This window comes from Schistocerca serialis, chromosome 1, assembly GCF_023864345.2.
Source record: "Schistocerca serialis cubense isolate TAMUIC-IGC-003099 chromosome 1, iqSchSeri2.2, whole genome shotgun sequence".
Taxonomy (NCBI): domain Eukaryota; kingdom Metazoa; phylum Arthropoda; class Insecta; order Orthoptera; family Acrididae; genus Schistocerca; species Schistocerca serialis.
The window spans coordinates 386558770-386581101 of record NC_064638.1 but is presented as its reverse complement, the minus strand read 5'-3'; the positions used below and the strand labels follow the sequence as shown (position 1 = coordinate 386581101).

General features: G+C 43.1%; 1 protein-coding gene across 1 annotated transcript in view; it reads right to left on the bottom strand.

Annotated features, from left to right (window-relative positions):
• LOC126457541 (uncharacterized) overlaps positions 1-22332 on the bottom strand; it is a 53230-nt gene that overhangs the window by 299 nt on the left and 30599 nt on the right. Inside the window, exon 2 of the mRNA XM_050093943.1 lies at positions 6684-6848. Coding sequence (XP_049949900.1) covers positions 6684-6848 — 165 coding nt within the window. The remainder of the gene's footprint in view (positions 1-6683; positions 6849-22332) is intronic.

The following is a 22332-nucleotide window of genomic DNA, read 5'->3' as shown; positions in this document are numbered from 1 at the left end:
TAAATGAAGAATTACATCTTACCAAAATTTGAAATGTAATATGAAAGTAAATGAGAATATTTATGAGTATTTTATTCACATGAATACATTCAGACTGATATTAATTGTCTGACTGCCGTAAAACACTTAAATATAAAAAGGTCTGTCATAGATATATAATAAAACATACTTCCCACCCAAGACATAGAGAATTAGCTCTTTTTATGCTCCCCAACCTTGAGCAACAGAAGACTAATTTATGTAAAATTCAAATGTCTGGTTTTTCTTGTTTGTGTGATTAGTTTCTTGATTATCCATAGCGTTACATGTAGAGAAAATTTAGTTTTTATTTAACATAGTCACAAAAACAGCGCCAGGACTTTTGTTTAATGTAAGGTACAGGTCTTAGTTTTGTACGGGTGTTATTTTCTTAGTTGCTATAAAAGTTTCAGGAAATGGAACAAGAGCATTTGGTGTATTATTAACTTCAAAATTACTTTCCTTCTTTCTGTCTCCCACTGTTCATTTATTTATTCACTGCTTCCACTTCCTTTATAAGTTTTTGTTCACAAGCCATAAATGTAATACATTTACACTTATTCAGTACGAATCCATGTTGCAAAACCTATCTGTCATGTGACCTTGGTATATAGCGCTCTAAGTTTTTATTGGTGTAGAAGAATGCATGTAATGAATGGAAACATTCATATAAGGACAGAGAAATTGTTGCAGATACGCCATAAATGGATAACTTTTCTATCTGTTTCTAATTTCTGCTTTGTATAATTGGAGTTATAAGTATAAAGGATTTACTTATATGATAAAAAAGTTTAGAAATTTTCCACAATATTCAGCAGTGACTCATCTCTAAACACTGTAACTGATTCACATCATTAAGTGATCTTGTTGGTAGTCACACAAGGGTATAATCAATGAAAAGTGAAATAAATAGTTCCATAAACAAAAAAAATGCCACCTTAAATGTTGGGTACACAAAAATAAAGTGAATCAAAGCAGGACACCTCAACTGTACGTACTTTAATGAAGAAAGTCTTTGATTATGAAGTTTACTATGACTTGAGTATTTGAAAGAAGTAGTTCGCTCATTGCTGACGTACAACACAGGAAGTAAATCACCTGATTTTCAAAAGGAATTTGTGTCAAATGCGGCAGTATTTCTGGACGACGAATTTGCTAAACTTGTCGCTTTTTTGCAGCGAAAGTGTATAGTGAGGGGATCAGTGCCGCCATTGTTAGTAACCATCATCTAAACTGCAGAGCTCCATTTGGCACTGATGTTCTTGAGGACTGACAGTTTTCACTTTCTATACAAATCATGGGGCAAGTAGACCCATGCTGAGACCAGTAAACTCTTCAGCAGACAGATGATGAGGACAATGAATCACCGGAAAGTAACTGAACATGGCTGACAGCATCAAATGTGTGCTGCTGATGACTAATCTCGGACATCATTCTGTGTTATGCTTGGTAGGTGGTGGTAAATATCAGACAACAGGCAACACTTGCCGTACATACACAAGACTGTTAGCCCGCATCTCGTGGTCGTGCGGTAGCGTTCTCGCTTCCCACGCTGGGTTCCCGGGTTCGATTCCCGGTGGGGTCAGGGATTTTCTCTGCCTCGTGATGGCTGGGTGTTGTGTGCTGTCCTTAGGTTAGTTAGGTTTAAGTAGTTCTAAGTTCTAGGGGACTGATGACCATAGCTGTTAAGTCCCATAGTGCTGAGAGCCATTTGAACCACAAGACTGTTAGGATAGCGTTACGTTCTGGTAAATGTTAAACGATTTTTCCGACACTTCGTGGTAGAGCAACATAATCATAAATGAGAAACAGAATATTGTTTACATTATACACGATTAATTTATCTAGCTAACCTGTTTTCCTGTATTTATTTATTTATTTTATTTTGGGTGACTTTGTTCTTCACATATTCAGTTATTACATTTGTCAATTCCACCTTTCACACTGTTTATGTATGATTTTCTATGTATATGTAATACCTCTTAAAGCCAGTCTTTAGTACTGTAATCAATTACTAATTTAACTGTATCTGGATTATTAATTTATTTAAATTGTTATACAGGATGAAGTGAAATTCGCGCACTCGAGCTTTGCAGCGAGACTACTCACATGCCAACGATAAAAAAGTCTCAGAAAAAATTTCGTTCAGCGAATACATCTGGCAGAAAAAGGTCGTTAAAGAGTTGCAATCTGGCAGCACTGTAATCGCATATATGCGAACTACCTCTGTCAGCACTTTTGAGTTGTGTCGTATAGTTGGCACAGTGGATCGAGCTTTGTGTTAGTATGCAGGAGGTTAGGGATCGATCGTGGGTTGGGGTGCATTTTTTTATTTGATAATTTCATAATGTAATATACACCATTTATTAGGTCCTGTGTATCATAAATTTACAACATTTGAAATGCTGAACATAGCAAAGACGTGGTTACACAGATAAGAAGTAGACCGTTGAAACAAATAACCTGTCATAAGACAGAATAACTACAAAAACAATATCAATTTCGAGATGCTAAAGATGATAGCACAGTCCAATAACGCAACATCTACTTGTCATATATACTACATATAATAAGAGCGCTCAGATGTCATACATTAGCAACCAGTGACAATAATAATGTCCATATTAATGACTGTATAACCTTCACAACAGAATACGTTGCCCTCAGAACAACAGATACTCAAAGTGACCTGCCTGCACGTCCATACATTCCGCAACCCGCCGAATCATACAGCTCTGGACCCTCCACAGCAAAGCTGCATCCATATTAACAAGAGCAGCATGAACATGCACTACCAATTCTTCCACATTTGTCTGGCGGAGTAGAGTACACATGCTTCTTCAGGTGTCCCCACAGGACGAAATCCAGGGGACTTAGGTCAGGTGAACTCGGTGTCCATATAACTGGACCTCCATGTCTGAGCCATTTCCCTGGAAATGTTCTGTCCAGATACTGTCGCACATTAATTCCAGAGTGTGAAGGAACACCATCATATTGGAACCATATCCTCCGCCAAACATGTAGTGGAACATCTTCCAGTGCATCAGACAGATAGTTTGAGAGGAATGTAGTCAACCGATCAAGCAACATGTAGGGGCCCAAACACCTGTCGCCCAATATTCTGGCACAGAATTTGATACCAAAGCAAACTTGATATCCACAGTTGTGGGTGACATGCGGGTTAACATCACACCAATGGTGGGCATTGTGCATATTGAAGACACCCTCATGAGTGAATGCTGCTTCATCCGACCACATTAAAGTGTTCACAGAGTCATCGATGGCTTTCTATTGTTGTTGGAACCATTCACAGAATTGCATCCACTGATGGCAATCTGCAGGAAGCAGGTGTTGCCTGAAAGCAGAATGATAGGAGTGCAGCCCATGCTTGTGCAGCACGTTAACGACCGTGCGTTGCGAGACACGCAGCTGCCTTGCTACCCTACATGTACTTCGCTGAGGTTCTTGGTGTATGACTTCCAGAATAGCTTCCTCAGTAGCTAGACTATGGCGAGTTCATGCGATGGTGGAAGGAGAGAACCTGACTCCTGAAGGCACAGCTCCAGATGACGAAACACATTTGTAACTGGATGGCGTTGACGAGGATATCTAGCAGCATATTCACGAGTGGTAACACTAGCCCAGTTATCAGATGCACCAAGGACCAGAAGCATATCCACATATTCATTATTTGTGTATGCCATACGTCTGCCACACTGATATAGAGTTTTACAATGAGAAAATTCGATATGTGTACGCATGTACATGGAGTCTGTTAAAGGCTCGTTACTCCGCTCACAACTAGCCCCTTTCTGGTGAACAGCACATACAGTATAAACACGACGTCAGTACAGTGTGCTGTTCCTACTAAATCGCATTACCCCTCTGGCAGAGATAATTCTGGGTGATTCATCCCGACACCACTAACTGTGAAATGTTCGGTTTCGAATAATACTGTTTCCCTAATGGTAATAGACGTGATGTTCCCACAATCTCATTGATAGCATAATAATAATAATAATAATAATAATAATAACAATAATGAATTGAGACACGTACAAAACAGCATGCAGTTACCAGAGTCAGTGTTAAAGGAATATTTAGTGGGACCAAGATGATAACACATACAAATAGTAACCTAATTAGGACGATATTCACAAAGCACGTTGCTAGCCTACTGGAAACGTAAGGCTCTAACGAAATGCAAAGGACCTGAACGAGGCAAGAATAATATTTAGTACTAATCTACGGGACCACTGGAGCAGGATACAAAGAAAACAGTTTTCGAAACTAGTAGATGAAGTGGTGCAAATAAATTGACGCCATGACGTGGAAAGGGCTTCTTTCAAAGCTGACCAATCTTCCATTTCTAAGATTGTAGTAAGTGGAATTGTTTTAGAGGACCTGCTGCAATCGCTGTTGACGATTAAGATGCGAATACCCTAACACATAGACTACATTTACCAATTAAAAAACATGTGTCTCAACTCAGGATCAAATCATCGATCTCCAGCATGCTAACCCAAAACTCTATCTACTACACCAACTGCACAGCACGACTTGTCTGTGGTGACAGAGATAGTTACCATACCTGTGGTTAATGTTGTCAGGTTGCCACTCTTTAACGTCCTTTTTCTGCCGGATGTACTCGCTGAACGAAAATTGTGGGAAACATTTTTATCGCTGGCATGTGAGGAGTCGCGCTGCGAAACTCGAATGCGCGAATTACGCTTCACCCTGTACATGCAGTGTTTCTCGAATTTAATGTTAATGTCTTTCGTGGTTTTCTCGCTTCATATTTATTTACTGTTCAACTTTTTACCCCTGTAATTGCATTACCGCTGCACTTTCAAAGACTACATTTACTGCGGATTCCCATCTCAGTCTAGGTAAGTAACATCTTTCTAGTGTTGCTTTTCAATTATTGTAACTTCTTTGACGATGACAGTCAGTTAAAGTCTGTCGATTGTCTTATAAGGCGAAAGCCGGTTAGGTGAAGCAATTAATCCTATAGAACATAGACACTATTTTATTTTTCATTTATAATTCTGATAATGTTTTCAAGGTATTCATTAGGCTTAGCAAGCAATATAAGAGACTTCCTCATTTCACCAAAATAATACTGATTACCTAAGATCTTGAAATGTCTGAACAGCCCAGTCGAGACCTAAAAATACCTTCCCGTGTCTAAACTTTCCCTGTTCATCGAAAATGTACGTCCATGGAATCAAAGTCGTAGAATTCACTGCTTGACTCCTCCACACGCACATAGAGACTTAAAAGCGCCTGAATCACGTTGACGCTGTAGTTCAATGGGTTCTGCCAGGTGGTCGCAGTTATATGGCTCAGTTGCAAAGGGAATCGTCTTCCAACATGTTTGTTAAATCTTGGATAGTAGCTCTCGTCCCAACTGTGAAATGCTAGTTTTTAATTTTAAGGAGCCAGTCATGGCACCTTTGGCGGTTTCACTTGCTCTTTATTATCCTCTGTGCTGTAAGTCTTGGGTAGTATCTGCTAGGTGCTGTACTAATTCATCTTGTTGCAGCACTAAGATTAGAGTATTTGCTAGGTGCTGTTCAAAAATGGTTCAAATGGCTCTGAGCACTATGCGACTTAACTTCTGCCGTCATCAGTCGCCTAGAACTTAGAACTAATTAAACCTAACTAACCTAAGGACATCACACACATCCACGCCCGAGGCAGGATTCACACCTGCGACCGTAGCGGTCGCTCGGTTTCAGACTGTGGCGCCTAGAGCCGCACGGCCACTCCGGCCGGCTGCTAGGTGCTGTACTGATTGTCATTATTGCAGCTTTTTCAGCAGTAGAGCTTGGAGATCACGTGTTAGGTATAACACTAGTGGTCTGACTACAGCAGTTGAAGCAGCACAGCTTGTGGACTGTGTGGTAGGTGCTGTACTACCTGGTCTTACTGCAGCAATTGAAGCAGTAAGGCTTGGGACTATGTGCTAGGTGCTGAAACACGTATGTGTTCAGTGTATTCAGTACAGCGATGGCGAGGCATGACAGAATCTCTGACCAGAGAGTTATTTATCGTGTCTAGTCTGCGCTTGACTGCGCGAGAGTGCAGTTGCGAGTTGTACTCAGTCGGAAGTTGTGTGTGAGGAGTCGGCGGGCGTCGAAATGGGTCTCTGGTCAAGGTTCGGGACGAGGTATATTGTTAAATAAGGTAATGAAGCAGCATTGCGCACATCTGATAATGTAATGTATGTTAATTGTAATTAATTTGTTCAAGAAATGCCCCAATAATAATTTTGTTTTCAAAGCAATCGTTTTTAAGAAAAGAATCATTCCAATTGAAACAATATTTCCTATGCTTTTCCTCCCAGAATCAATTTATCAGATCAATTATTGCACAGGGCCTAAGGTCAGCGATGCTGCCCTGTTATTGTGGGTTTAATGATCAATGTTCATTTCTTAATTTTTGTGTCGAGTTTACATTGGGTCATTATTATTCAGTAATCTTGTGGGGAACTAGCCTTTCGCACGTTTTCATTATCATAAACTTTTCTTTTATTTCTGCTGGGAGGTTACGTTTAGCACGATGCCCATTTACATTTAATTATTATCAACACATTTTTGTGGGGAGGTTACAGTGCTGCAGTAATGGTTGTGGCAGTAAGGCCTGCTAAGTGCAGTACTGACTGGTCTTGTTGCGGCAGTTGAAGCTGCGCAGCTCGCAGGAGTTGCGGAACTGCCTGGTGAAGGTCCCGCCCGCGGGGTCTCCGGCGCAGACCGGCCGGTAGACGTTCTTGCAGAAGTCCAGGCACGACTCCAGCTGCTGCGCCTGCGCCGCCGCCAGCAACGCCACTGCAACACGGGAGTCAACGCTCATAGACACGGACAAGGGCGTACACAGCGAGGGCAGAGAAGGCCAGCTGACCCCCCACCCCCGTCACATCCCTATAAAAAATTTTTTGCAATTGAAACGCACGTCCAGTCTTGTGAAACATACAGTTGTATTAATTCAGTATCACTTTAGTGAAAGCCAGAACATGTAATGGATATTAGCTAAGTGTGCCCCAGAGCAGTTTATCGTGAAATCTAATAAGAAACTCATGTCCAGGAAAAACAGAACACTTGGTCGACTAGAGATAGGATCTACATGTTCAGAGAACATGTACATTAGTATGATTAGCATTTGCATCATGCTGGCCCACTGGTTCAAGGTCAATATTGATGTCGCGGTGCAACACCACTTACCGCTAAAATGTGCCTGCGCCTCTCGTTGTCGCTATAAACCGAAGGTAGTGAACCAATGTGTCTTGAGCAGACGTGTAAGATGTCTCGCAGATGTACGCGCGAACCGTGCCGTCAAATCAATAAGTTCGAAAGAGCGTACCCGGGTGTGTGCAGAATGATTCACGGAAGTCCACATAACAAGACGAGATCGGCCAGGTCGCACCACCCAGACCACTCCTCCAGCCTCAAAAATAGCTCTCAGCACTATGGGACTTACCCTCCTCAGCTCTGGCGGAACAATGGAACAGTGTACACTATCAGGGGTGACAGTCCGTCGCCATTTATTATGGCATGGGTTAAGTGTGCGTCGTCCACTTCTCCACCTACTTTTGACGAAAGTGCAGAAACATGCTAGACAGCAATGGTGTATGGAACGACGTCACTGGGGACAGGAGTGCATCAGATAGTGTTTTCGGACGAATCAGGTTCTGCTTGTTTGAGAATCATGGCCACATTTTTGTTCGCTGCAGACAGAGAGAGCAGTGTCACAGTGATTGCATTTGCACAAGACATACAGCACCAAGTCAATGCCTTATCGTGTGGGGTGCTACTGGATACGATCACAAATCACAGTCGTTACGCGTACAGGGCACAGAGATCAATGTGACTACATCAATGGCATCCTCCGACACGTAGGATACCCTTTCTGATAACATCCTACACGCCATTTTTCAATAAGTCAATGCACGGCCACATGTTGCAACACGAACACATGCCTTTTTGGTGTCATAGGATGTCAGCCTTTTGGCCTGGCGCGCAAGATCATCAGACTTGTCGCCAGTCGAAAATATGTGGGCTATGGTGAAACGAGGCGTTCAGCGCTGTGACCCAGTCCCAATGGGATGTTATCAGAAATGGTATCGTACGTGTCTGATGATGTCTGTCACGTAGCTCACAATGGTCACAGTGCCCTGGACACGCACCAACTGTGATTTGTGGTTGTATTCAATAGCAGGCCGGCCAATGTGGACGAGCGGTTCTACGCGCTTCAGTCCGGAACCGCGCTGCTGCTACGGTCGCAGGTTCGAATCCGGTCTCTGGCATGGATATGTGTGATGGTCTTAGGGTAGTTAGGTTTAAGTAGTTCTAAGTTCTAGGGGACTGATGACCTCAGATGTTAAGTCCCATAGTGCTCAGAGCCATCTGAACCATTTTCAATAGCACCCCACACGATGAGGCATTGACGTGGCACTGTGTGTGCTGTGCGAATGCAATCACTGTGATACCGCTCCCTCTGTCTGCAGCGAACCAAAATGCGGCCATGATTTTCAAACAAGCAGAACCTGAATTCGTTGGAAAACACTATATGGTGCCACTCCTGTCCACAGTGACGTCGTTCCACACACCATCGCTGTCTAGCATGTTTCTGCACTTTCGTCAGAAGTAGGTGGAGAAGTGGACGACGCACACTTAACCCATGCCATAATAAATAGCGACGGACTGTCACCCCTGGTAGTGTACACTGCTCCATTATTGCGCCAGAGCCGAGGAGGGTACAGAACTGTCCTGCAATGCCATTCGGATGAGGTGTCGATCTTCTCGGGGAGGCTGGGGGAGTGGTCTGGATGGTGAGACCTGACCAATCTCATCGTGTTCTGTGGCCTTCCGTGAAAAATTCTGCACACACCCGTTGCACTGCCGAAACACTTTGCCCCACACGATCAGCTGTTTCCCTGATGGATGCGTCACATTCTCTCATGCCAATGATGTACCGTCTTCCGAACTTACTGATCTGACGGTACGGTTCGCGCATACGTCTGCGAGGCATCTTGCACATCTGCTGCAGTCACACTGATCCACCACCTTCTGTTTGTACCGACAACGCGAGCCACAGGTACATTTTGCCCGCAAGTGGTGTTGCGCCGCGATATCTACATCTACAAACATATGTGTACATATCGATGTTGACCTTGAACCCGCAATGACATTTAAGTCCGAATTCAATCGAAAAGAACAACACAGTTCTGTAGATCCATCTAGAAAACAACTAATATTTTTCGCTAAGCAACAGTGTAAAACAAGTTTGTTTGCTTGCCGATCCTCCACACCAGGTACTGAAACATTTGTTTTGTAAATAAACAGTATAAAATTTTTCGGATGAGTGGCCGAGCGGTTCTAGGCGCTTCAGTATGAAACCGCGCGATCGCTACGGTCGCAGGTTCGAATCCAGCCTCGGTCATGGATGTGTGTTATGTCCTTAGGTTAGTTAGGTTTAAGTAGTTCTAAGTTCTAGGGGACTGATGACCTCAGATGTTAAGTTCTATAGTGCTCAGAGCCATTTGAGCCATAAAAGTTTACACTCTTATTTCACTGATAAAAAGCGAAGATCAAAAATAACTGACGTCCACAAAGATTGTAAAACTTTTTTGTTTTCTCGGGGACGTGAAAGGAAATTTGTGGTATGTCCTATGGGACCAAACTGCTTAGGTCATCGGTGTCTAAACTTACACACAACTTAATTTAACTTAAACTAACTTACGCTAAAGACAACACACACTCACACACCCATGCCCGAGGCAGGACTCGAACCTCCGACACGAGCAGCCGCGCGACCCGCGACAAGGCGCCCTAGACCGCACGTCTACCCCGCGCGGTTCATGCACGTGACATATGTCAGTATTTAGTGTCTGCCTCTAGAAGCAAACGAACCTGCGACGCTGAAGCTCTACTTAGTAACGTCACATACACTTAGGCCTAACACTGCCGAACTACACTGATGGAAAAAATCGCAACACCAAGGAAAAGTCGTGCGACATGAATGAACGTAGGTATGCGTGTTTCTACAAAATGGCTCTGAGCACTATGGGACTTAACATCTATGGTCATCAGTCCCCTAGAACTTAGAACTACTTAAACCTAGCTAGCCTAAGGACATCACACAACACCCAGTCATCACGAGGCAGAGAAAATCCCTGACCCCGCCGGGAATCGAACCCGGGAACTCGGGCGCGGGAAGCGAGAACGCTACCGCACGACCACGAGCTGCGGACGCTGTTTCTACATCTGAAAGACGATATCTGTTCAAATTTCGTACGAGTCGCATAAGAATGCCTTTAAGGGAACGGATACGCCATTATCAGAATATTCCTGAGTATGAACGAGGTCGTGTAGCAGGGCTACGAGAAGCTGGATGTTCCTTCTGCGATACTACAGAAAGATTTGGCAGGAATGTAGCCACTGTACATGATTGTTAGAAGTGGTGATCATGAAAATGTACTGTCGCAAGACCGGGCTCCGGACGGCCACTGGCACTAACGAGAGGACAGAACATCGTGTTCGGCGTATCGCTCTGCCGCATCGTACTGCTTCTGCAGCAGCAACTTGAGCAGCAGTTGACACCGCATTGACACAACGAACTGTTAGAAGTCGGTTACTTCAAGGGCAGCTCCGAGCCAGACGCCCTGCAGCGTGCATTCCGCTGACCCCAAACCACCGCCATCTGCGACTTCAGTGGTGTCAAGCGAGAGCTCATTAGAGGGCAGGGTGTAGCTCTGTTGCGTTTTCTGCTTCTGTATCAGCGCCAATGAGGCGGCGTGTTGGTGAGAAGGAGGCCAGTTGAAGGCCTGCAGCCAACCTGTCTGCGTGCTAAACGCACTGGACCTGCACCTGGAGTCATGGTTCGGGGTGCGATTTCCTATGACACTAGGAGCACTAACGTGGTTATCCCACGCACCCTGACTGCAAATGTGTACGTCAACTCGGTGATTCGACCTGTTGCGCTGCCATTCACGAACAGCATTGCAGGGTGTGGAACTCAATCCTACAAACTAACGTCCGACACGTACAACACAACGCATCCACGTTTGAATGCTTACAATCAACATTCTGGCGGTTGCACCGGTTATTAATGTACCAGCATTTCACATTTGCAATGGATTATCTCGCTCTGTGATCTTGCAACGTTAATCACTTAAATATGTTACCTAGACAAAAGTATTCCGAAAATTTCATTGCTCTACATTGATTAGTTTTTGGTGCTGTGATTTTTTTTCCGTCAGTGTATTATTCACGCAACGTACATCAGTGGGGTTATCATTCAAAATACGAGGTCTCATACTGTTTCAAAACACAACTATTAATCCTGTCACATTTGAATACAATTTGTTTCACCATTAAGACTGTAACGAGATTATCAAGAAAGTATAAATCCATTTTTGTGAATAGCGGATAAGCAAACTATTTCTAGTAGTTACGGCACTAACTGAACTATTCACGGGAAGCGCATCCGATATTCGGCCACAGAAATATCGCATCATTGGGTCGCCTAATATTTCACTCTCTACTCTCCGAATGTCTTGACTTCATTTAGGGCGGAATCGGAAGAGACCAAAAGACATCAGGGTTTTGCAGTGACTACTCCTACTCTTACTATATCAGCGATGGAGAAAACGAAACCGCAAAACTGTAGGTTCGGTACCGGAGCTAGGCTGCACATTTGTTGAGCCTCTGGACTCACATCTACGGAGTTCAGATCGCATTGGTCAATCAGACAGAAGGACGGTGGGACAGTTCCTTCCCAAGAGGAACGTGGTCAGTTCCTTTCCCCATTCCTGTCCTATTTGTCGTTGTGCTCCGTTTCTAATGACCGTGTCGACAGTGACTCGTTAGACCCTAAATTTCCTATTTTTCTTGTTTTTAAAGACACCGTTGCCGATAAGGAAGAACGATCCACTGTTGAGCTCTTACACTGACTTTTGCCGCTCCAGCACAGGGTGCTCCCTGACAGAAATCCTGCAAATGTATTTGTTGTCCGTTTATGTGTGTCCCTTTGTTCAGGACAGTCTGGTAGTTCCGAGAGTCCACAGCGAGCAGACGCGTGCATCAGACTGGCGAGCTCCTCCGTGAGAAGAACCCATTACGTATCTCAACGTTTGTTGGAATAAAGGTGATTTGTGTGTAATGTCGCAAGTTTTCTGTGTCATCATTTGAATGTAATAAGGGGAGGCCAGTGAATCCTGTCATAACAAACACTCAGAACAAAGAAAAAAGAGGCCTGCAAGTGAACAGTTGTGTACATCCTCTAAAATACAATCAGCTGTTGAGCGTATCCTTATCAACGCTCTCTGGCCAATAATAACAAGAGCGAATTTGTTAATTTTTTTTCGTTTCCTGTTTTGCGCATTTTAGGCATAGCCCATCATCAGAACATCAGAGTTGAGAACTTAATACAGAGCTACTAGAGGCTAAAAAGCGGTGATAACGATGTGCCCAGTATTAATGTAATGGTCGCAAGTTAAACAATCAAGTGTTGAATGCGAATATTACACACGACGTATGGTTGTTACTAATAAAACGAGGAAGAGTAAATCCTGACTCTTTATAAGATTTGTTTATTTCTGACATATTTACTTGCATTAGTCAGTTGTAGTTTGCAGCAAAAATGCTTGAAAATCCCCACAATGGAAATGGCACTGAACAACAGGCAATGATAACTGGTACGAAAGTGTAATAATGCCTTGGTATTGAAATAAAGAGGAAAAGGTTCCATACCCCGCGACATTTATTCCGTGTAGCGACTAGATCATATTATGGGATTTCTTCTAGAGTACTTGTCGATCTGCGCAAGAATGTCACCTCCAATAACTCTGTTTTTATTGTGTTGTGATTAAGGATGCTAGTTAAAGACGTAAAGATTTCAGTTTCAGTATCTCACATAATTAGTTCAATTGTTTTTTGCCTTGACACCCCAATCTATAACACAAAAATAAAAATCAGGAAAATGTTTTAAAATATTTTTGGATGTACGTGGGAGAGTCAAATGAAAACCTTAAATATTTTTTAAATATTATTTATTGTGCAGAAGTGGTACAAAGCTGTATAACTTTTCAACATAATCTCCCCCACGCTCAATGCAAGTTCTTCAGCGTTTACAAAGTGCATAAATTCCTTTAGAAAAAAATTCTTTTGGTAGTCCGCGCAACCACTCATGCACCACGAGGCATACCTCTTCATCAGAACGGAACTTCTTTCCTCCCATTGCGTCTTTGAGTGGTCCAGACATATGGAAATCACTTGGGGCAAGGTCTGGTGAGTAACTGTTGCAACTGTTGTACGGGCAGTGTGGGACCAAGCATTGTCATGTTGCAAAGGGACACCTGCTGACAGCAATCCACGTAGCTTTGATTTGATTGCAGGCCGCACATGATTTTTTAGGAGATCTGTGTATGATGCACTGGTGACAGTGGTCCCTCTAGGCATGTAATGCTCCAAAATGACGCCTTTTTCGTGCCAAAAGAGAGTCAGCATAGCCTTCCCTGCTGATGGTTCTGTTCGAAACTTCTTTGGTTTTGGTGATGAGGAATGGTACCATTCCTTGCTCGCTCTCTTCGTCTCCAGTTGGTGGAAGTGAACCCAGCTTTCGTCCCCAGTAACGATTCTTGCAAGGATGCCATCACCTTCTCGTTCAAAGCGCCGAAGAAGTTCTTCACAAGCATCAACACGTCGTTCTCTCATTTCAGGAGTCATCTGCCGTGGCACCCATCTTGCAGACACCTTGTGAAACTGGAGCACATCATGCACAATGTGGTGTGCTGACCCATGACTAATCTGTAAACATGGTGCAGTGTCATTCAGTGTCACTCGGCAGTTTTCCTTCACTATGGCTTCAACTGCTGCAATGTTCTGTGAAGTCACAACTCGTTGTGCCTGACCTGGACGAGGAGCATCTCCCACTGAAGTCACACCATTTGCGAACTTCCTACTTCATTCGTAGACTTGCTGCTGTGACAAACATGCATCACCGTACTGAACCTTCATTCGTCGATGAATTTCAATAGGTTTCACACCTTCACTACGCAAAAACCGAATAAGAGAACGCTGTTCTTCCCTGGTGCAAGTCGCAAGTGGGGCGGCCATCTTTATACTGCGACGGTATGTGTGCATCTGCACTGTGCTGCCACCTACAGGCCATTCTGCACGCTGTTTGTAGCATGCTTACCAACTTACAGGATAACGGCGTAGAATGCCGACGGCTGTCCTGGAGGCAAACAAAGTTTTAGCACACCACACACAATCTAGTAAAAAGCCTTTCAGTGGTGTCGATGTCCCGTGACAAATCAAGTGAGGTTTACCTCTTTCGGAACTATGAGGCTGCTCGCTCTCTCTGTTCCTGCCTTCGAAAAGCAACGGACAGATCTTAAATCCTGACTCCAGAAAGACTGGAGTCTTCCGTTATATCTCCCCGTTACTAGATCCCATATCTGTCAGAACTCTCAGAAGTATTCTATATGGCTGATATGCTTCTTTGTCCTTTTAAAACACGGTTTCTACGGCGAACGATCGCTCGTGTTCGTATCGAACTGAAGGCCTACAGAGGTGCAGTTCATTGCGCAGCCGTGTGAAAGCTGCTGTTATGGCTGCCGCTAATCCGTCGCCAATCGCGTGTTTATTGACAAGTGCCTCTAGTACGACTGTGGTTCAAATGGTTCTGAGCAGTATGGGACTTAACATCTATGATCATCAGTCCCCTAGAACTTAGAACTACTTAAACCTAACTAACCTAAGGACATCACACAACACCCAGTCATCACAGTACGACTGTGGAAGCTGACTGAGTTTCAGGGCGCGGCGAGATGTTACTGGCAGTTACTCGCGTTTCTGTCTGAAGATAGCGTATACAGTAATGCTCATGGACAGTTAAACGAAATGAATCGTATAGCGACTGTCAGAATCAAGAGTCACAATCAAGTGTTTCGTTGATAGCTAGTGGTTATATCCAGACTGATAATTAATTATGCTAGGTTTTATAGTGTTCCATGGATACATTTACATAGGATGGAGCGATTGGTAGAAGCCGACCGAGAGGTGGATCTTTATGTGTCTCGGAGACGTTGGAAAATGCGAGGCAATACTGCCCCCACGATTGATCTTAGAAGGCATGCTGAAGAAAAACAAAACCACATTTGTACCATTTCTAGGTTTAGAAAACGCTTCTTTGAATATTGATCGAGATACCATCTTTAAAATTCTGGAGTCGTCGGGTTAAAATACAATTAGCTACAACGTGTACGGAACCAAACCGCTCTAACTGAAGTCAAAGGCCATGAAAGTGAGGCAGCAGTTGCGAAAGTTGTTTGATAGGATTGAGGCCCGTCCCACACGTTGTTTCGTTCAAATGGCTCTGACCACTATGCGACTTAACTTCTGAGGTCATCAGTCGCCTAGAACTAATTAAACCTAACTAACCTAAGGACATCACACACATCCATGCCCGAGGCAGGATTCCGACCTGCAACCGTAGCGGTCGCTCGGTTCCAGACTGTAGCGCCTAGAACCGCACGGCCACTCCGGCCGGCCGTTGTTTCGTCTGTGAGTATGTTTAGAGCAAATAGTAGAGGAAGCCTAGAGAAATTTTGGAACGAAATTCAAATTCAGGGAGACGTAAGAAGATATTCAAGATTTTGCCAGTGATACTGCAATCATGCCAGAGACGGCTAAGGACTTCGAAGATCATTTGAATGGAATGGACAGAGGTTGAACAGTGGTCATATGTATAATGAACATACAACAAAAACAAATCTAGTATATCAGCGTGTAGGCGAAATAAATCAGGTGAGGGAAATAGGTTAGAAAATAAAACACCAAAAAGAGTGTTGCTATTTTGGAAGCAAAAATATTCGAAGTAAAAAGAATATAAAATAGTGACATGCAGCTACAAAAAAAGTGTCTCTGAGGAAGAGGAATACATTAGCACTGAATACGAATGTTTTGGAATGTGGTTTCTGAAAGTATTCGTGTAGAGTGTAATATTAAATGGAAATAAAACATGGACAATAAGCGTTAGAGACAACCCGAGATGAGAAGCTTGGGTATGTCGAGTAACTGACGAAGAGGTACTGCGTCGCACTGAAGAAGAATGTGCGTCGTGCGCAAGAGAAGGGATAAGTCGATATGATAAAGTCTGAGACTGTGTGTGTAGAGTGACGCTGGGGGGGGGGGGCAGGGTGTGGGGGGGGGGGGGGGCAGCAGCGGTGGTGAGGGTCAGGAACAATTGTAGGCTGCAGAAGTCATGCTGATATGAAGAGACTTGCATAAGATAGACTAATGCGGAGGGCAACGCCAGTCCAGTCTTCGGCCTCTGCAGCTTGTCGCTTATTCCTGCGCGTCTTGGCGCAGCAAACCCAGGACCGTGGTTGATATCTGCGTCCATCTACCTAGATTTTATTTTTCCATGATTCCTCCGAAATACCTTAAGGTGAATGCCAGCCAGGATTCCACGTCCTTTTTTTTCCTCATGCTCCCTACCAGCTCGTGCCCCGTCTCCACTGACCTCATCGCCGGCGGGACGTTAAAATCCAACCTTCCCTCCTTCAAGACGTTTTTTATTTTCTATTTTTGTGAGCTCTTCCCGGTAAGTCTAAAAGCAACTAGACATTACGAGAAACTGGTACTCAATCGAAAACGTTGTGACGGTAACTGCTGTTATAATAACGAAAAGAGATTAATACTAAAAATTTTCTCATTATCAACAGTACTAAGTTTCTTCTCGTTCTCTGTGCTGAGAGTATTTTTGAGTTATCAGTGACAATGAACCAGGACAAGCAAAAAAGTCACCTTCTGCTAAAAATTTAAATTATGTGTTTAGAAATGTAGGTTCTGTAATAGCATTAAGGATGCAAACTATTCAGAGCTACGCCACTATGACAGTGCGCCACGTAAACAGCATAATTGTAATGAACAATAAAGAAAGGAAATAGAGAGCATTAATTTTTGCAAGTACTCAGATTACGTTCCTTGAATGACGTGACAACGAATAACGGGGAGCATCATATAAAGAGTCAGTACATATGTCAGCTTGTCTGAAAGTATTCGTCTGGAAGTGCCGTGATATTTACCTTTACGCCTCTTCGTTGCGAAACCCGTCAGCAGCGGTACTTGGAGGTGCTTGATGGAAGTGGTAGTCCGTACGCAATACGCCATGTGTCGTCACTGCCATATGCTGACATACAGACAGCGTGCAGTTAATTTCTGTGCGTGCGCCTTGAGCTAATGTTGAGCTCTGTGGCCTCTGAGAATTGCACAAACCTGTTTTTCCCGTTACTTCAGTAAGAAGCTTCATACACTACGAAAAAATCTGATAAAGGAAGACAGGACTGCCGTGAGTAATATTGCATTACATTATTAAACGTTAGTTATGATATCGTATCATCAGTTGGTGGAGCGTAATTGAATTATAGCTCTCTACTAAACTATAGCGAACCATCGTTATCATGTGCCATTAATCTCGAAAAATCATAAGCGTTTGTGTGTGTATCTGTGTAGCTGGCATATTTTGTGATACTTACAAACTATACAATAAACATGTTGATGCTTAGGAAAACAAAGTGCATCATAGACCGCAGTGTATCGTTGCTGGATATGCTGTTTGGCGGAACACAAAAAATGGTTCAAATGGCTCTGAGCACTATAGGACTTAACATCTGAGGTCATCAGTCCCCTAGAACTTAGAACTACTTAAACCTAACCAACCTAAGGACATCATACACAACCATGCCCGAGGCAGGATTCGAACCTGCGACCGTAGCAGTCGCGCGGTTCCGGACTGAGCGCCTTAACCGCGAGACCACCGCGGCCGGCAATTCATGGACAATAAGTTCCTTCAGTTTCAATGTCGAAATCGCATACGAAGTGCCTGAAAATTAATTAAAAGTGTAACGCGGCCTCCCTGCCACGCCCACGTTTTGAAGCAGCACTTCAATACCAGCTCAATGAACCACGATTCTGCGTATTACCTTCAACCAAACGTGGGGGATACATCTAGAAGGCCGTGATACATACTCTTTGGTTTTATAGATCATCTTTGGCTGATCCTGCACTTCTCAAAAAGTGTGTTCATGGCAAAACCCCAAATCCAAATGAGTCTCTAAATTCACTCATATGGAAACGATCCCCTAAAAACACATTTGCATCTGCTACAGAATTGCAACTTATGATGTAGTTAGTGTCTTTAAAGATAGGAACTTCGGGAGGATGTAGGTATTAGAAAGAATGAATGGGCTTCAACATAGGAAATTTTACTCAAGACATTCTGAGAAAAATAGATTTACAGCACGTCTCTACAGCTGAAAAGTCAATTGAAGACCTGGTAAAGGAAAGAAGACAGACAACAAGAAACCAAAAGAGAAGCCTTGAAGGGAAAGATGACTCAGAACACGAATGTGTTGCCTTCTGAAGAAGTGACATAAGGAAAAAATTTAGGTTGAACTTTAAATTGCATTTCCTGAAAAGTTTGTTTTTTAAAGTTTACGTACCTTTTCCTCAGATTCTATGAATGTTAGAATTATGAAATTTTGTACACATATTTCTGTAAACTTAATAAACGTTTTCTCAAGAGCATATTTTGAAATTCTGATTGCAGGCTTAGATATGGGGCAAAGTGCTTGGAATTTTGTATGAATTTAAAATTGTACTTGTGGAAATATAATTAAAAATTATGAAGATTCTCCTATTTGACCTATTCCAAAAACTTCGTGAGAGAAGCTTACAATGTATGAAGAGATGAAACAGAGAAACTTTTGTAGATATCTCTTGAATATTTTCTGAGAAAAAGGAACATACATTATTTTTTGAAAATAAAACTTCAAATTTCATTAAAAAAGTTGAATATATATAATCAAAGGATTTTATTTGTAAATGTGTTACTTTCACTTAAAGCATGGTACAAAATTTCATTGCCATATCTCCAAAACTGTGGATTTGGTGCAGTTTTGAAATAGTGTGTGTTTTTCATCGACGTCCCCACTTAATAAAATTTCATTAGACCCAAACATATATATAAATGTTCTGTGATTTAATAACAATCAAAATCTCAACTTTTTTAAAAATGAAACAAATTTGCTGGAAAACCTATGTGTAAATCATCAATAAGAAACTTTCCACAGAACAAATGTAAATAATAAATTTCCTATTCCGAATCTAACAACTGTTTTTCACATAAGAGTCTCTATTTTCGATATATCGAACATTCGATACCAGAAACACTGATTTTTGTATATGATACACAATATGAACCAGAAATCCACCGACAAAATTTCAAAAGTCGTTGACGGAAATTATCTGAGTATTTTGGCACAGTGGATCCATAGTTCCGGAGGCTCGTTGCAGGAGAACTGCATTTCGTTACATTTCTTACCACTCTCTGTCTCTGTTGCACTGAAAAAGCTGCGCGACAGCGGTGTGCGTTATACCATCGGCGGGTATGTAAATCATTTGAGCTACAATTCTGTGTGACAGGCAGAGCAGCCAAAATAATGCATTAGTGTTGCTCGTGTTTATTGTTGTTACCAGGACTGTTAGGGTATATAAGAGGCCTGAACAGCGTCAGGTGTTGAGTGATTGCTGTGAAGCACACGGAGACACAGTGTATTCCTTATCAGCACCAGACAGGGTTTGGAAGGGTTCTTATTGTAGGTACGCGTATGGTGATCTGGTCGAATCATGCAATATCCGGATTTGTGATGCATTCGGATGCGACAGTGGCCCAATGTCGGGCTGCATGGGAGTGCGAGGTCAAGCTTACTGGTCTTGAAGGTTCCGGTGGACCACGCCTGACCACCACAGGGCAGGATCACCGTATTGTGCACCGTGCAAATCTTAACCCCTGCACGTCTGTACTTTCAATTTGAGAACAAATAAAAGACTCCCTGCAACATTCTATGTCATTCCACTCCATACGCCACAGACTAACAGCTGTCGGACTAGTGAATTATCGTCCCATATGTAGGCTGCAGTTAACTCCAGAAAATAGGTGCGTTTCGAGTGGTGGTGTGTCCGGGCAGGCGTCGCGTTGTGTTCAGCGATGAATCGCGGTTCTGTACTCCATCTACATCTGCTACCGCGGACGACCGCCGTCGGCGAGTATGGCGACGACCTGGTCGGAGATTTCGATCTTCTAGTGTTGCAACGAGACACATTGGTGACACTCCTGACGTCATGGCGTGGGGAGGCACTGGTAATGACTTTAGGTCACAGGTGTTGGTGATTGACGGATCTCTGATTTTACAGCGCTGCGTCACGGGTATCCTGCGCCCTCATGTGTTACCTGTTATGTGACAGTATCGTGGTGCAATTTTTCAACAGGTCAGTCTTTCTTCCATGCATAACATGTGTCTGTATGAACTGCCTGCGTGATGTTGAGGTACTCCCATGCCCAACCAGATCCCCAGATCTGTCTCCAATAGCACATGTGTGGGGCCAGCTGGAAGTGAACTCCGCCCCAGTGCCAGTGTCCAGGTTATCAAGGACGAGGTGCAACAGTTAGGCCGGTATTACACTATCAAATTTCTTTGTCAAAGATTTGATCAAAGATATGATGAAATATTCGTCAAATTTATTTGACAAAATCTTTGACGTGGCGCTAAAAAGGGGTATTACACTCTCATCATATTTTTCGTCAAAGTTCAAGATCGCTAGCAACAACAACTTGTTATTAACCGCAGCAGTTGCATGTTTGACAACTGCACTGCGTGCACGTGGGAGAGAAGCGGGGAAAAAAAAAGGGAACGTACCTGGGTGAAGCCGTGGGTTTTACCACGAGACGATAAAAGCATTCAACAAAACTTGTTACGTGAGCTTGTAGAGGAGGACGTCAAGTCGTACATAAATTACTTAAGAATGGATGAGCATACATTTCAGTATTTGCTCAGCGAAGTGTATCCTCATATCACTAAGCACAATACTCACTTAAAAATTGCTACATCTGCAGAAGACAGGCTCACTATAACACTCCGATTCCTTGCTACAGGAGAGGGTTATGTTAGGTTACGTTAGGTCTTCAATCTTCTTAATCTATTTTTGCATTCAGGGTGCCTCACGTTGTAAAGCACCTCATCAGCTTCATACATCTCTATTAATTTTGTAGTTGTCGGTACACACCAATTGTATTTACCGGCCATGTTTATAAACACACTACAGATGACAGAACGCTGCACGTGGCAACATGTCACATTACAGTGAACAGAAAACAAGCGACTTTTATGATCAGATCTACAGCGAGGCCCTAGATTTGATCAAATTTATTTGAGGACAGACGAGATTAAACACAGTGCCCTATTACACCATCAAACTTCCTTGACAAAAATATTTGACATATCAACTTTGACAAAGAAATTTGATAGTGTAATACAGGCCTTATGCGCCAACTTGCGTCAGGTGAAGATACAACGGCCTGATAACAGGCTTCCCAACCGAATCGTGCATGCATCAAGGCCAGAGAGGGTGCAACGTCATACTGAGAAGTGGGTCCACACTGCCAAGTTCTCCATATATCTTACTCCCTTTTCTAATCACGGAAGTAAAGTCGTACACCCTCTCAACCCGTGGTGTTTCGTTTCGTTTCCTCCTTTCCTTATGAGTGCTTCATTTTTTTGTCAGCCCGTGTATATTTACATCTACATTTAAACCCTGCAAGCTACCGTACGGCAAGTAGTGGAGGGCATTTCTAATAATAGTTTCACTTACACCCTATCCCCTTGCATACCCGAATGGTGTATGGAGGGGGGGGGGGGGGGGGAGGACGGCTGTCTACAAACCTCAGTGTGAGCTTTAGTTTCTCCTACATTCTTCTTGGTCGTTTCGCGAGACATACAAGGTGTAGCTATAAAATGAGCGTCACACAGTAAGTACGCATGCCCCAAAGGCAAACGAACAATATTTGTGAAGCGTGAAGCTTTCTCTGGCGGCATATCTGGTGTGTGTAAACAAATCCGTGTTGCCGTGATCTTTGTTAGTGTAACAGCTTTTATTTTGTTTTGGCGGAAAGATGACAAGTGTAACAGCAGTGCAACGATTGTCGTGAAGTTTCACACAAAACTGGTACTGAAATATACGTTTTACTAAAAGGAGACAGTTTATCACGTTCGCGAGTGTTTCAGTCGTTCAGCCGTTTCCAAGATGGCTGAGATGTTCAAGATAACTCATGAACGGGACGCCCTTCAACAGCAAAAACAGATGAAAATATCGAAAAAGTAGGTAATGATTCGATTTGACCGTCGGTTGGCTATTCTATCGGTTTATGAAATTGCAGAAACTGTCAAAGAATGCTCAAGGCGAATTT